The following is a 13,079-nucleotide window of genomic DNA, read 5'->3' as shown; positions in this document are numbered from 1 at the left end:
CAGTCAAGATTAAATGTCTTCTCGATGCCAATAAATGCATACTTGAACGTGTTATTGCTATAAACTTGCGGCATATTTAACACATACTTCTATATAATAAGGCAAATCCATAAGAGCACCGACTTACCATACCCTTCACCTTTCTTCTATCTTTTGCAACGTAAATGTCTTCAGCTTAGCGGCGACCCTCTTGGTATATGGAGAATAATATTTATGTCTCAGTTTAGAATATATAGTTCAGCACTCAGTCAGTTAAGCAAAAGGATTTTTGCTGACCACTTGCCTGGTGGTTGCTGGGAAAATGTTACTGATGAAATGCGACAAAGAACATCTGGAGCTGCCAAACACAACAAATTTGCGGAATCAATATTTGGTTATCTGGACACTTTACTTAGGATGAAGCCAAACGTATCAGCATTAGCTTCAGAAGCTTTCGTTATGTTCTCGGCAAATAAAACCAAACAATGGCTGGAAAGAAAAACCGACTTTGAAAAGAACTCGCTTATACAAGATGCAATGAAGAATGTTTCTTTGGTGAGGGCAAATTACAAAAGAATGAAAGAAGAAATTGAAGCGAATCAAAGGAGAAAGGTTGAAGAGTCTATTCGTGAGGCAGAGGCAATTGAGTATAGGCGACTGAATCGGCTGGAAGGTTACACGCAGAAGATGATTTATTACGGTCTGTGGCAAACTGAGGATGAAGTTGATAGTGCCCTGAAAGAGATAAGTACCAAAAAGGAAACAATGGAAGCTCTAAAAGCTCAATTAAACTTTAGAAAGCATGTTTTGAAACAAGACCCAAAGAACAAAGAGAACTTGTATCTACTTTCAAAGAAAGTAGATAACGTCAAGTGCATGTTGACTGTTGATGAATTAGCATCTAATATAAAAAAAGCTTGTAAGACACGCCTTCTCCATTGATAAATGCCACGATCCCAACCCTGATCTGCCCATTCTTACCAGCAAAACCGTTAGCCATCGCTTTATTGAAGATGGTGAAAGCAGATGGTGGAAGGGTAAAGTTATCTCACAGGTAATTTTCAGTGTTAAAGCTGTCAACAACACAGGAAGCGTACAGTAATCAATATATTCCCCAATACCTGTGGAGCGTAAAACTATTCAAGGGCATTTAAACAAGTGTATTCTTTTAATAACTGGTGTTCTCTATTTACTTAAACCTTTACTCAGTGCTAAAATAAAACTACTAACTAATAACTCCATTACTAACTCTTCTTGTACGCCGACTAAATTTTAATATGTATTTTAAGTTAACATTCAGTCTGCTTATTGTTTACTCTTTTTCAAAGATGAATGTATATTTTTATAATAGACTATAAGTGTAACATATTAAATCATTATTTAGAAAGTATTTTAAATAATTTACTTGATGTACATTCACCTATTCAACTTAATGTAGTGCCAAAGTAGGGTACAATTACAAAACAATAATTTGTTTTAACATAATTTCAGGTGCCTGGTTACCCGGAGTATTTTAACATCACATACGAAGGTGACACGTCCGTTTATGTCTACAGGCTCCTGGAAGATTACAGAATAGGGGACCTTAGAGTTCTGGTGCAGTGATTGGTATGTGTAATAAATGTTATAAAGATATACTGTTTTTCAGAATTATGGTGTCATGTAAATGATAAACATTTTTACAAACTTTTTTGTCCAAATTATGGCATCACGTGATTGTGAAGTAAGGATACTTCAGATGGTTGTAAAATTTTAACCAAAAGAGATAGACACTTCAAATAAAAAGCATTGTTTTACATTTGAAAATACCTTTCCAATGATATATAATACTATATATTTTGGATTTTTAAAAAAAATGGCCTGTCTATGCTACTTTAGGTTCTTTATGTACAACATTATAATTTCGGCATGTCAAAATAAACAGTATTTATTATCAGTTGGCGAGAAATTAAAAAAATGCATTGTATATTTACTTTTTCTTTGTCATTTATTTATTCTTGTTAATGTTGTTGTTGCTTTTGATTAACTTTGAAACGATTTAAAATGTTGAGTCCCTTACGAAGAAACCACAAGGGAAGTAGTACTTAGTGAAGGTGATAAACGATAATTAAGTGTTTTTTCCCTTGTCGAGACCGTGACCCATATTAGTCACGTGATGTATTTATGCAAATTAGTAGTGACGTCATGTCGGAAGAGCCTGCTTACATGCAGTCTGACACATGGAGTGGGTTTAAAAGGACGCTTAACGGTAGTTGGATATTCGTTATATAAGAAATTATCAGTAATTCAAAATGGGAGCTACTGTTTCAAGAACTGATTTTGAGTGGTCCTACACACAGGAGCCACATGCAACTCGACGAAAAGAAATGCTTGGTATGTTTATTTCATGTTATTTTCTTGTTAATGTTATGTGATTATGTCGTTAGTCTGTACTTGTATCGTTATAAATAAATATTTTCAGAAGTCAGTTCTGATGCCTCAGATTGTTCTTTTGTGTATCAGGCGATCGGGATTAGTTAAGCGTGCATGTTTGCCTGATTTCGACCAAATCACCAAGAACAAAATAAATTATGTACCAATACTGGTTCTTTTTATGAAGCTCATGTACCCGAGTCACATCTACCACTGGTACACTACCCCAGTACCCGCAGCAGTAGTAAGTGTCCCTTTTTGTTTCGGTAGTTGGCGAGCTTTAAAATTGTGATTACTGGCATTTTTTTCCTTTGAATATAGAAGATGCAAAATATGTCTTGATACAAAGACATAGCATTAAAATAGCGTACACGTACAGTATGTACACAATTGTACAGTTATGTACTGGTATCTGGTTTGTAGGTTGTCAGTGTTGACATTTCACCCTCGCAAAGCGAAAAGTGTACAATTACACAACTGACGAAAAACGCATGAATGTATATCAGATTGTGCGTGCCTTAAACTGCTTTTGACATGTAACATTGCCTAGCGTTATTATCACTTGAAGTGGCTGTCACCCTGATATCAACTGATCATTGATGATATATGGTCACTGGCTTCAACTGCAACGCTACTGTAAAAATATGAAACCATGTTCTGTGCAAATTAAACTTCAAATTTAAATTATGCAGTATACCAGAATGAGATATTAGTATTAGCAGTCTATAAATGACTGATTCAGTTTGACCGTCCGATATTTATCAAGGGTCATCGAGGTGTAACATACACTATTGTAACTGGCGACTCATATTCATTCCCGTTATGCTATAACTACCATGACTACTGTATGCGTTAGATTTATCAAGATCGAACCTCTGATGAATGAGGATGATTGTATTAAACTGGTGAAATCTATGGGCTGGTCGAACTTAGCATACAGTCATACAGTACATGCTACAAAACTATTTGGCCTATAATAACTGTTCACCGATCATTTACATACGCAAACTAGTAAAAATATAACATTTGAACAACTTATCTATGTGTTATACAACTGTTAAAGCTCGCTGTTGTACTTAAATGTCAAGGAAGAAATTATTTCCTCTTTTCTGTGTTTAAGCAAATATATTTACACCTCAACTTCCATTCTTATATGAACTGCCTTTCGGCAATTGCGTTCATCAATCGATGAACGCAACATCTTCGGATATGTTCGGATCGTAATTCATTGCATAACAATATACATGAAAGCCATTGATCTTGTTATTGGTTGTATTGTGTCAGCAGGTCCCGTAAAATATAGATCAACATTTTAGGAAGTGTAATTTTATTATATTTTAAATATATTGGGGCCAGAAGTGTTTCAATTTTTACGTTTTAAAGTGATTTCAAGTGGTTGATCTTTTCCCGCGTTATTGTGACGTCATTTGAAAAAAATGTTTCCGGTTATAGTCGGGTCGTTCTATTTACAGAATGGGTAAGAACGGATTACTGAAAAGTTTTCTTAAATGAAATTAAATAGTTTTTTTTTAACAATTCTTGAATGAAATAATGAACTATTGGTGTAAATATAAGGAATGAATTGCGGGGTTGATGTCATTATCGGGGATATGAAAGCAATTGGGTTGGTCAAAGTACGCGTGGGGTCCTTCGGACTCCACACACATTGACCAACCCAATTGCGTTCATACCCCGATAATGACATCAACCCCGCAATTTATTCCTTAAATAACTTTATAATATTAGCATAACATTTTCCAGTATCACATGCCATGTTTTTTGTTTTGTTTTTTGTTTTTTTATACAAGCATATTTGCTTAAATGACGATAAATAAATCTTGTTCTGTTATAAATATTTTGTTCTATTACGATACTGATTGATATAAGAACAAGCAGTTATAATAAAGTTTCAAATTTGATTGGCAATCAATATTTGACCATTTACAAACTATAACCACTTTATGGCAAAGGCAAGACATACAAACATACTTATGTATTACGAACATTCCACACATGTCGTTCATGACACTTTAATAAGCTTGCATATACTGTGTCATGGTTGTGTTAAAGTGCAATGTCTGCCTGTTGGTATTATCCAACAATCTCTGCTTAATCAAAATGAGGGATATTCTAGCACGTTATAAATACACCCTTATGTGATAAAGTATGATCGTAAAGAAAAAACACTTGGCATGCATGAGAATTGTCTCACGGACTGTGATTTGCACAAGATGCAGAAAGCCCGGGTGAATGATGCTAAAATGAATGTATAAATTGGTTCCTTGATACTGCTTTCACTTGTAAGGAGAGCTCTGAAAGTCTTTTTAATATCCTGCTATACACATGCACTATTTGATTGTTGACATGAATACATACACATTATGTAACATGCTTAAAATGCTGCATGCAATGGATAGAGTATGCACAAATCATTGTAATAAATTGCATGCAAATACATGCGATAACCTGGCAGAGCTCTCTTGGCAAAAATTCATGATCTACATGGAAGCGATGAAATGAAACACAGACCAATCAATGATAATAAATGTTCAATGATAGATGGTATAGTTCTTTCCATAGATATCAAATGTAAACAATCATTGTAATGGAACATGTTATAAAAGGTCTTGCAAGTTTCCCATAGTGGAGATACCGGCGAATACCAATGATGAGAGGTGATAAAGTGGCCATCTTTGTCCATTGTATCGGCGAAACCCGGCTACGATACTAATGCCTGGGGGTAGGGAAACATGCCTGGGTAAAGGCCGGTGGGTATCTCGTCCATGAAAGCCAACGTAGACTAGTCCACTTGTTGGTGGCAGTTATATCATTTAAATATATAAGTTCATTGGCCAAAATTGATTGCCTTGATTCGATTAGACATAGTTAATCAGGAGCACTCGTTTAAGTCAATGTTTATTATAATCCAACGAACTTGACTAATCCTAAATGTGCATAGTTATGTAAGCATAGATCTGCTACATTACTGTTGTTAACCTCAACTACTGCGAGCCGCGATCGCGCCACTGTGTGTCTGGTTAATCGTACGAGCGTGATTGTATTGAAGTTAACCAGTCACCAGTGCGATTGTGTCCGCTAAACATGCCGATTTTGCTGGCTTTGATTGTAAAAAGCTACTTCAACCTACGTTTGTCACCGTGACATGGGGTATTAATAATTCGCTTTAAATACCGCTATTTTGCAAAATTCTTAAATCCGAGGGCTTATTGTGTATCTCGAAAATATTACAAGGGCGGGGAGTTCAAAGTAGTGTAATCAGATATATCTATAAAAGTGACAAAAATACTCTCGCTAGATTTCTTTGTATAGTTAAAGCATTGTTGAAAGCGATGGTAAATTGTGCCTGACCGCAAACAAAGCTTTTGCACAATTAGTCGCTAAATCATTTCAATATACGGAAGCAATACGTTTCACAAACTTCGACCTCGTGTCATAACAAGAATTATTGCGCGTACCTAGATTAGGATATTACACAATATAGTTCGTTGTAAAATAACAATATTCATTTATTTACATGCTACAACGAGTCTTCTTCGTCATTTAAACCTGTAAGGTATATCGTAATTAGTGCTGCGTTTTGATCCAAACAACATGGGCAGTACGGCCGTAGGCCTGTCTGATGGAGTCACGTCATAATATGTTTTTTTTTGCGCGATGTTTAAATGACACAAAATACTGCGTCATTGAAATGTAATATGTTATTACGTGACTTTTATATGATTTAAATTATTGATATGTATTTAACAAATGTGCTGCGTTTTATTCAGAGAGGTCGACTGTTGGTTTTTGCAAACGATGATCACTCGGCTTATACGAATCTCCACTTGCGCATTAAGTACTAATACAAACTGACATGACGTTTAATAAAAACATTTTCTTGCAAATAAAGCAGATGCGATTGACTTGCGTAAATCATTGATGGTACAGCTGTCTTAACTGTTATTTAGACTAACTGATGCATATGTTTTATGTATTTCAGGGAAGTACCCAGAGATGAAGAAGTTGATGGGCCACGAACCCAACACCAAGTATATCGTGTTGGCGGCGGTAGCCTTTCAGTTGTTCATGGCTTTCATGGTGTCCGATGCTTCATGGGTCACTGTCATCGCCCTCGCTTACTGCCTCGGGGGCACAATCAACCACTCCATGTCTCTCGCTATCCACGAGATCTCACACAACCTCGCGTTTGGGCACGCCAGACCGATTGCAAATAGAATACTTGGCTTTCTAGCCAACTTACCACTAGGAATTCCTGTATCTATTTCTTTTAGAAAGTATCATTTAGAACATCACCGTTACCAAGGTGACACTGAAAAGGATGTCGATATACCAACAGATTTTGAAGGGAAGTTTTTTGTGAATACGGCAACAAAAATTCTATGGGTAATCTTACAGCCACTATTCTACAGTATACGTCCGTTTTTTGTTCGGCCAAAGGCGTTACAGCCCCTCGAGATTGTTAACATCATTCTTCAGATCTCAGTAGACGCCTTAATTGTGTACTTCTGGGGCACGAAGTCGCTTGTTTACATGATCGCGGGTACGCTGCTAGCCACGGGGATGCACCCGATGGCTGGACACTTCATCTCGGAGCACTACATGTTTAAGGAGGGGTACGAGACCTACTCCTACTACGGACCGCTCAACTACCTGACGTTTAACGTTGGTTACCACAACGAGCACCACGATTTTCCCAGCATCCCCGGCTCACGTCTGCCCATGGTAAGTGCACATCTCCTCATTAGCCTGGTCAATTGGACATGCTTCGTGACGAAATATGTTCAAGGAACGTTTTGCTATAATGAAACACTTATTATTTCATAGTTAAAACAATGTTTGAGTTATCGACATGTGATCATGAAACATGAAAACAGAACTAAGATTGTTATTTTTTTAAGGTATTTACCCCAAATTTATCGTATTTATCCACAAATTGTAAACAGAGAGAAACATTACATTTCAATCAATTACTAACAAAATCTGGAAATAACTATTTTCTAAGGATTTCCTCGAGAAGGCAAACTGTTTTATAACGCTATAATACCTTACATACTACATAAAGAAATACACTCGAAATGCAGCCGGCAAATATGTATATAATATAAACATATCTATTGAACATACAGAACCCTGCTAATGTAACAAGACAAGTTATTAAACACTCTCTCACAATGACAAATATGAAGCCTTAAAGTATAAAGTGTGACTCAATTGTTAACATGACAATCCATATTGGATAAGGAAATTTAAGTTTGTTGAATAGTGAGTATGTTTTACCTGAAAGTAATCGCTTCTCAAGAAAATGTTAAAAAGCAACCCACATTTTTCAGCTAATGCTAACAGGTTATATTGTTGAAAGTGTGTTTAGAGTCCAACCACTTCCTTCTGTTCTTATTTAAAGACCCGCCAGTACATCAGGTTTGGTTGAGTAACATGGAGAAATCAACATTATATGTAAAGATTTCTGCTTGCTTAGTACCTTACTGCATATATTTGCATAGATCATTTGAAGTTTGAGAGTTTATCTGAAATTTAATGATAGATTAGTATTATTTTCTAGTTGAAATCAATATCATGGCTTGCCCCTTAGATTGTTTCAAGTGTTTGATAACAGGAGATACGATTATTTGCATACAGAGAGCATGTTCAATATCATTGCCGAAGATGAATTGTTTTAACTTGTCACATGAATCACACACATGGTAGAGAGTTCATACAAGTGCTTTGGTTAAAACACTTCATTGTCAGTGATCTGTGTTATCTACCCTCCAGTGTATTACATTTATTAAATTGGCTAGACATGCATGAAACCAGTTAGTTAGTTAGCAAGTAACTCTTTTATTATAGAAGAAGTTACATTTTCTTGATAATTGTCCTTTCCTTTCTGTGTCACTATTGTGGCATGAGTCACACCGAAGTTTTCGGGATTATCAATTTAATATGTTCAAAGTTGCATACATCATTAGGTCATTTTTTGTACAAGTTCAGCAAATAATTGGAATAAAAGGACCAAACATCGGCCATGTAAATTATAAAGTTTGTAGTTGATGTTTAATCAGGCAAAATAGCTGGTTGGTAAGAAGGAACAATATTGGAAAGATTACAATATCAGATCAATATTTTATTTTTTGCATAAGTTTACCTTCTGATATTTTGGCATCCTGCCAAACGTCTTTAAGTACTAGGTCTTATATCAATTAATCAAATCAATAGTAATAAAACAAGTTTTTGAATGGATTGTCTTCAGTGTCAGTGTTGAGAACGAATATTGCAAGAAAAATAAAAGCAGATTAATGGCCTGAACTATTTATTTAGCAGAATAGAGAACCTTACACATTCCTTGTGTACATGTTTATGCACCAGTCAATTGTAACTACGGCCCCTCCAGGTCTGGGGAATAGCGGGGACTTTTGGTCCGGCCAAGCCCGGGTAAAATCCCCGTCCCGCCGGGACGAACTGCTGGTTAAATCCCCGCAAATTAAATGCCCTCAGGGACCCTTAATAAGGACCATTCCCTGCTATTTTTGGTGCAATGACAAAACCACCGCATTCACCCGGCACTGCGGGGACACTTGAAAGGTAAAAACACGGCCAATTTCCCCGGTATACCCCCGGACCTGGGGGGGGGGCGTGGTTACAATCAGCAGATTGTCCCCGCAGGAGACTTGGCCCGGGCTTGGCTGGACCGATAGTCAAAGTCCATGCTTTTCCCAAGACCATGTGGGGGGAGCATGTTTACAAATGACTGGTGCATTAGTGGCAAATGGTAATTTGAGTTATGGTAATGCTAACATAGTTGATTGTTATTTCAGGTGAGGAAGATTGCACCTGAGTACTATGACAATCTACCCTGCCACACATCTTGGGTAAAGGTCATCTGGGACTTTGTATTCGACCCAGCTATCGGACCATATGCAAGAGTAAAGCGTCGCCCAATCCCTGTCAACCCCTCCCAGAGCATTGACCAACCTGACGACCAGGATCCAGCCAGCGATAGCAACGGTCTCCAAAGCAACGGGAACCATGTCAATGGAATCCACGTAAATGGAAACCAGCCGTCCAAAACTGAAAAGGCTGAATGAAGCATTCATGATGTTTGCATTTCAATACTGAGATGTAGTGCTGGGATATTTACAGCTTGAAAGTGTATGCCTTAAAAAAAGATCTTTATAATACTGTGTACAGATCCATTTACTGAAAGCAAACAAGGCTTCCATTGAACATAATAAATGGGTAATGTTTCATGTATTTGCACTAGAAATTATTACTCGCAGGTCTCTATTGTAGAGGTGGCTTCAATTCACAAGGAGATGAAAGATACATGGGGACAGAAGGCATAAATAAAGGAACGTCTCTGATACTGTTTAGCAAAAGCAATTGCAGAATAAGGCTTATAGTTCATTGGGTTTGTGATGTTAAGTCAGTATTGTTATACTTTAGGTTCCCATACCCAATAACAGCAATATTTGTTATCATATATTATACAAAAGTTTATCAGTTTCTATTTTTTGGTTCATGAGTAAACTCCATTAGATGCAGTTCTATTTTACAGACTTAAGTTCCTGTTTGCAGAAAATATAATGTACTAGTACTATATTTTCATTTTTTTTTTAAGATTCTGTAAATTATTTATTACATAATGTATATTTAAATGTATATTTAAACTGAACAATAAGATTGTTTATGACCGTGTTCATGTAACTGAAACGTTCATGTCTTCTTCATTTTTAGTTTTAAAAATAGATTAAATTGTTTAAATAGAGTAAATTGTTGTTTTTTTAAATCAATTTTTTATTAATATGAAAGTTTTATACATTTGTAATACTTGTCTAGTCGAAGTCATGTGTATTCAAGGCCTAGATACATTAGTTTTGTTTATTTTATAACTGTTTTTGTTGCAATTTTTTTTACATGAAATCAAAATAATTATTGACTAAGTACTACTCCAGTTGGCTTTTTATTGTCTAAAACATGTATAACTTGTTTTAAAGGGCATATATTTATCAATGTAGAGATAAGGAATTAGGAAGTATTATGTTTTATTTTTTATATTTTATGAACAACAAAGTTTAGCTTTAAGTGCCAGCTAGGTTTTACTAGCATTGCCAAGCGTGTATTTGGTGTGATCTAAATGTTGGAGCTAGTCTTGCCATGAAAAAATTGTCTGAATGTATTTCTAACTTCTGTTCAGGGCAGAACTTCGGATCAGTTTTAAATTAGTACTGCAGAGAACTTTTTATTTGATACATGTGTTACAGAGCATTCATGTATGTTTGTAATTGATAAATATGTTCTTCCTATATTTATTGACTAGATAATGGTGTATATTCTGCTCAATAATGTAAGGAAGTTGTAAAATGTTGTGTTCCTTGAACTTAATGCTTTGTGCAGAATGTTATTGTATAGTATAAATATAGTAATTTAAAAATGTTTCAAGAAGGAACTCTCAGAACATATTATTGTTGTTTGTGGTTATTGCTGATATTGGGAATGTATTAGGAATATGAAGGAATGTGTTGATTGAAAACAAATGTTTTTGCTGTTTAGTGCTGTGTAGTGCACCTGTTCTTTTAAGCCAGTTAAAGGCATTGCAAATGCCCTCTCAGCTTTTAAGTCTATATAAGTAAATTTCAAGTTTTATTGGCATATTCAGAAAGAACATTTCTAGTGCACCAATGTTTTGCCAGTATCATACAAAGGACTATTTATGTTGGTAGTTTAATTTTAAATGCTCATTATATGCATGCAATTGCTTCTATTTAAAATTTCAATGTACCTTAGCAAGGTCACTGATTAAATGTTAAAGCCGGAATAGTGGAACTCTGCTGTCAATTTATGTCATTGTTTGGTGTGCATAACTTGAGTTACAGCATTATTGTTATGTTGATGTGCTTTAAGTATTGTTGCATTTAATAAGGATAATTAACCAACGAAAAGAGTTTCTTCCATATATGTGTTTATATTCGTGATTTGTATGGTCAAAGTATTTACAGTTTAATCAAGAGTTTAATGTATTGAATCTGTTCATTTCATGTACTAAACACTACGTATTACCATTAAACCTGCACACCATGCTGTTTGACAAACTAATAAAACTAACACTTGTTATATATAAACACATGTTCATTAAAAAAAAGTATTGTGTTAGTAGTTCCAGTGTGAGGAAAAATAAAAAAGGCTTAAAGTTTTGATTTTTCATTGTTTGTAATATTAAAATAGGGTTATTGTATGACACTCAATGGTAATATCTCATTTTCAGATTTTATGTTTGTTTTATGCCCCGATTATATGTTTGTTTTATGCCCCCTCTAAAAAGAGTTTGTAGAGGGGGGTGGCATATATTTGGCCTTTTCCATCCATCTATCCAAAAGTAATGGTTTCCGTCTTCTAAAAATATTTCATAAGCAAGTTTTCATGAGCTTTTCATTAGGAAAACACACCACAAAAACGTAGATTTTGGTCTTATTGTTTGCATATCTACACATGTATGAGTACAGTGTGAACACCTTGACATGAGTGTTGACCAGCAAGTGAAGTTGTGCACTTTGGGAACGGTGTGTGACTGAACCCAAGTAATACCAGAGTAGTTTTATTGCCATTAAGTTAGTTAAAACATTCTGTTTCCATAAGTCTGGAAACTTTAGAGTTATGTTAATCAGCATGTGGCATTGTGCATCTGGGTTTTTTGTTTTTGGCTGTGCCCAGCAGAATTATGGCCCTTGATATAATTAATGTGACATAAGACTTGTGAAGTTGTTCACCTGGAATCAAGGTCAAGGTCGCTGCTACTTGACAGATAGAATGATTGTTCATGTTTATTTTAAATTAAACTAGTGATAACATATGTTATGTTAGTATATTTCGATGTGGAAAGTTTGGTACTGCCTTTTTTGCCCCAACTCTGTCTTTGTGTAACTGGTAATTGATGCACGTTTATCGACGATAGACGGAATTATGGCCTTAACTTTGTGACAAAGGCCGGAAGTTGGAGAAGCTGTGTCCTATGGACACATTTCTAGTTTATGCGTGTGTTTTTATTTAAATATACAGTCAAGTTATCGTGATAGCTTCGTTTTCGTATCCTTCGTCATGCTCAGTTTGAACAATAGCCGTTCAAATATATTTACATGAAACTTGATAATATTTGTGTTATGCAACTTCCTTGTTTGAAGAAGTCAAAAAGAAATAACTAATGAATTTTCGAACACATGTTACCAGTATAAGATTATGGCATGTATAGCATGGCCCAGAAGTCTCTTTTCGACAACAAATAAGCCCCGCGGCGTTCATGTTTTCATTTGTATCGAGTTACATATTAAAATGTCTCCGGCTCGGACAGATCTCGAAGTAATTGAACCTATAGATTTGATTTTTTCAATAGAATGACTTGTCGGTTAATGGTTACATGTTGGAACAAACTGGAGCTCGTTCGATATAAATGTTCGTTGTAAGCGTTTAACTTCATGGCGGTTCGCATATGGGACCAATAGGGTATAACGCGTCCTGTATTAACTTTAATCTGTTTATTGTGCTAGCTTCTTTATTCTTCCATAGATAAAATATCGAATGTTAACTTAACAAATATTTAAATACATACTAGTATTATGCTCATCTTAAAGCTGCACTGCACAGTATGACCGTTTTGACAACCTTTTATTGTTTGTCTT

The 13,079-nt window shown here is 35.5% G+C and overlaps 1 protein-coding gene across 2 annotated transcripts; it reads left to right on the top strand.

Moving 5' to 3' along the window:
- The first annotated feature begins 1,567 nt into the window (after nt 1-1,567).
- Nucleotides 1,568-11,600, top strand: LOC128208947 (sphingolipid delta(4)-desaturase DES1-like). Of its 2 annotated transcripts, none has more exons than XM_052912682.1 (3): nt 1,568-1,587; nt 6,392-7,134; nt 9,225-11,600. In XM_052912682.1, the coding sequence occupies exons 2-3, from the start codon at nt 6,406-6,408 to the stop codon at nt 9,492-9,494; spliced, it is 999 nt and encodes a 332-aa protein (XP_052768642.1). In that variant the 5' UTR covers nt 1,568-1,587; nt 6,392-6,405; the 3' UTR covers nt 9,495-11,600. The 2 variants fall into 2 exon arrangements, with proteins under 2 accessions (XP_052768642.1, XP_052768641.1); XM_052912681.1 differs by lacking the exon at nt 1,568-1,587 and adding an exon at nt 2,174-2,352.
- Nucleotides 11,601-13,079: the final 1,479 nt, after the last annotated feature.

The sequence above is a fragment of the Mya arenaria genome, chromosome 11, assembly GCF_026914265.1.
Source record: "Mya arenaria isolate MELC-2E11 chromosome 11, ASM2691426v1".
NCBI lineage: Eukaryota > Metazoa > Mollusca > Bivalvia > Myida > Myidae > Mya > Mya arenaria.
Note: the sequence above shows the minus strand (reverse complement) of the source record. Positions and strands in the feature narration are given on the sequence as shown.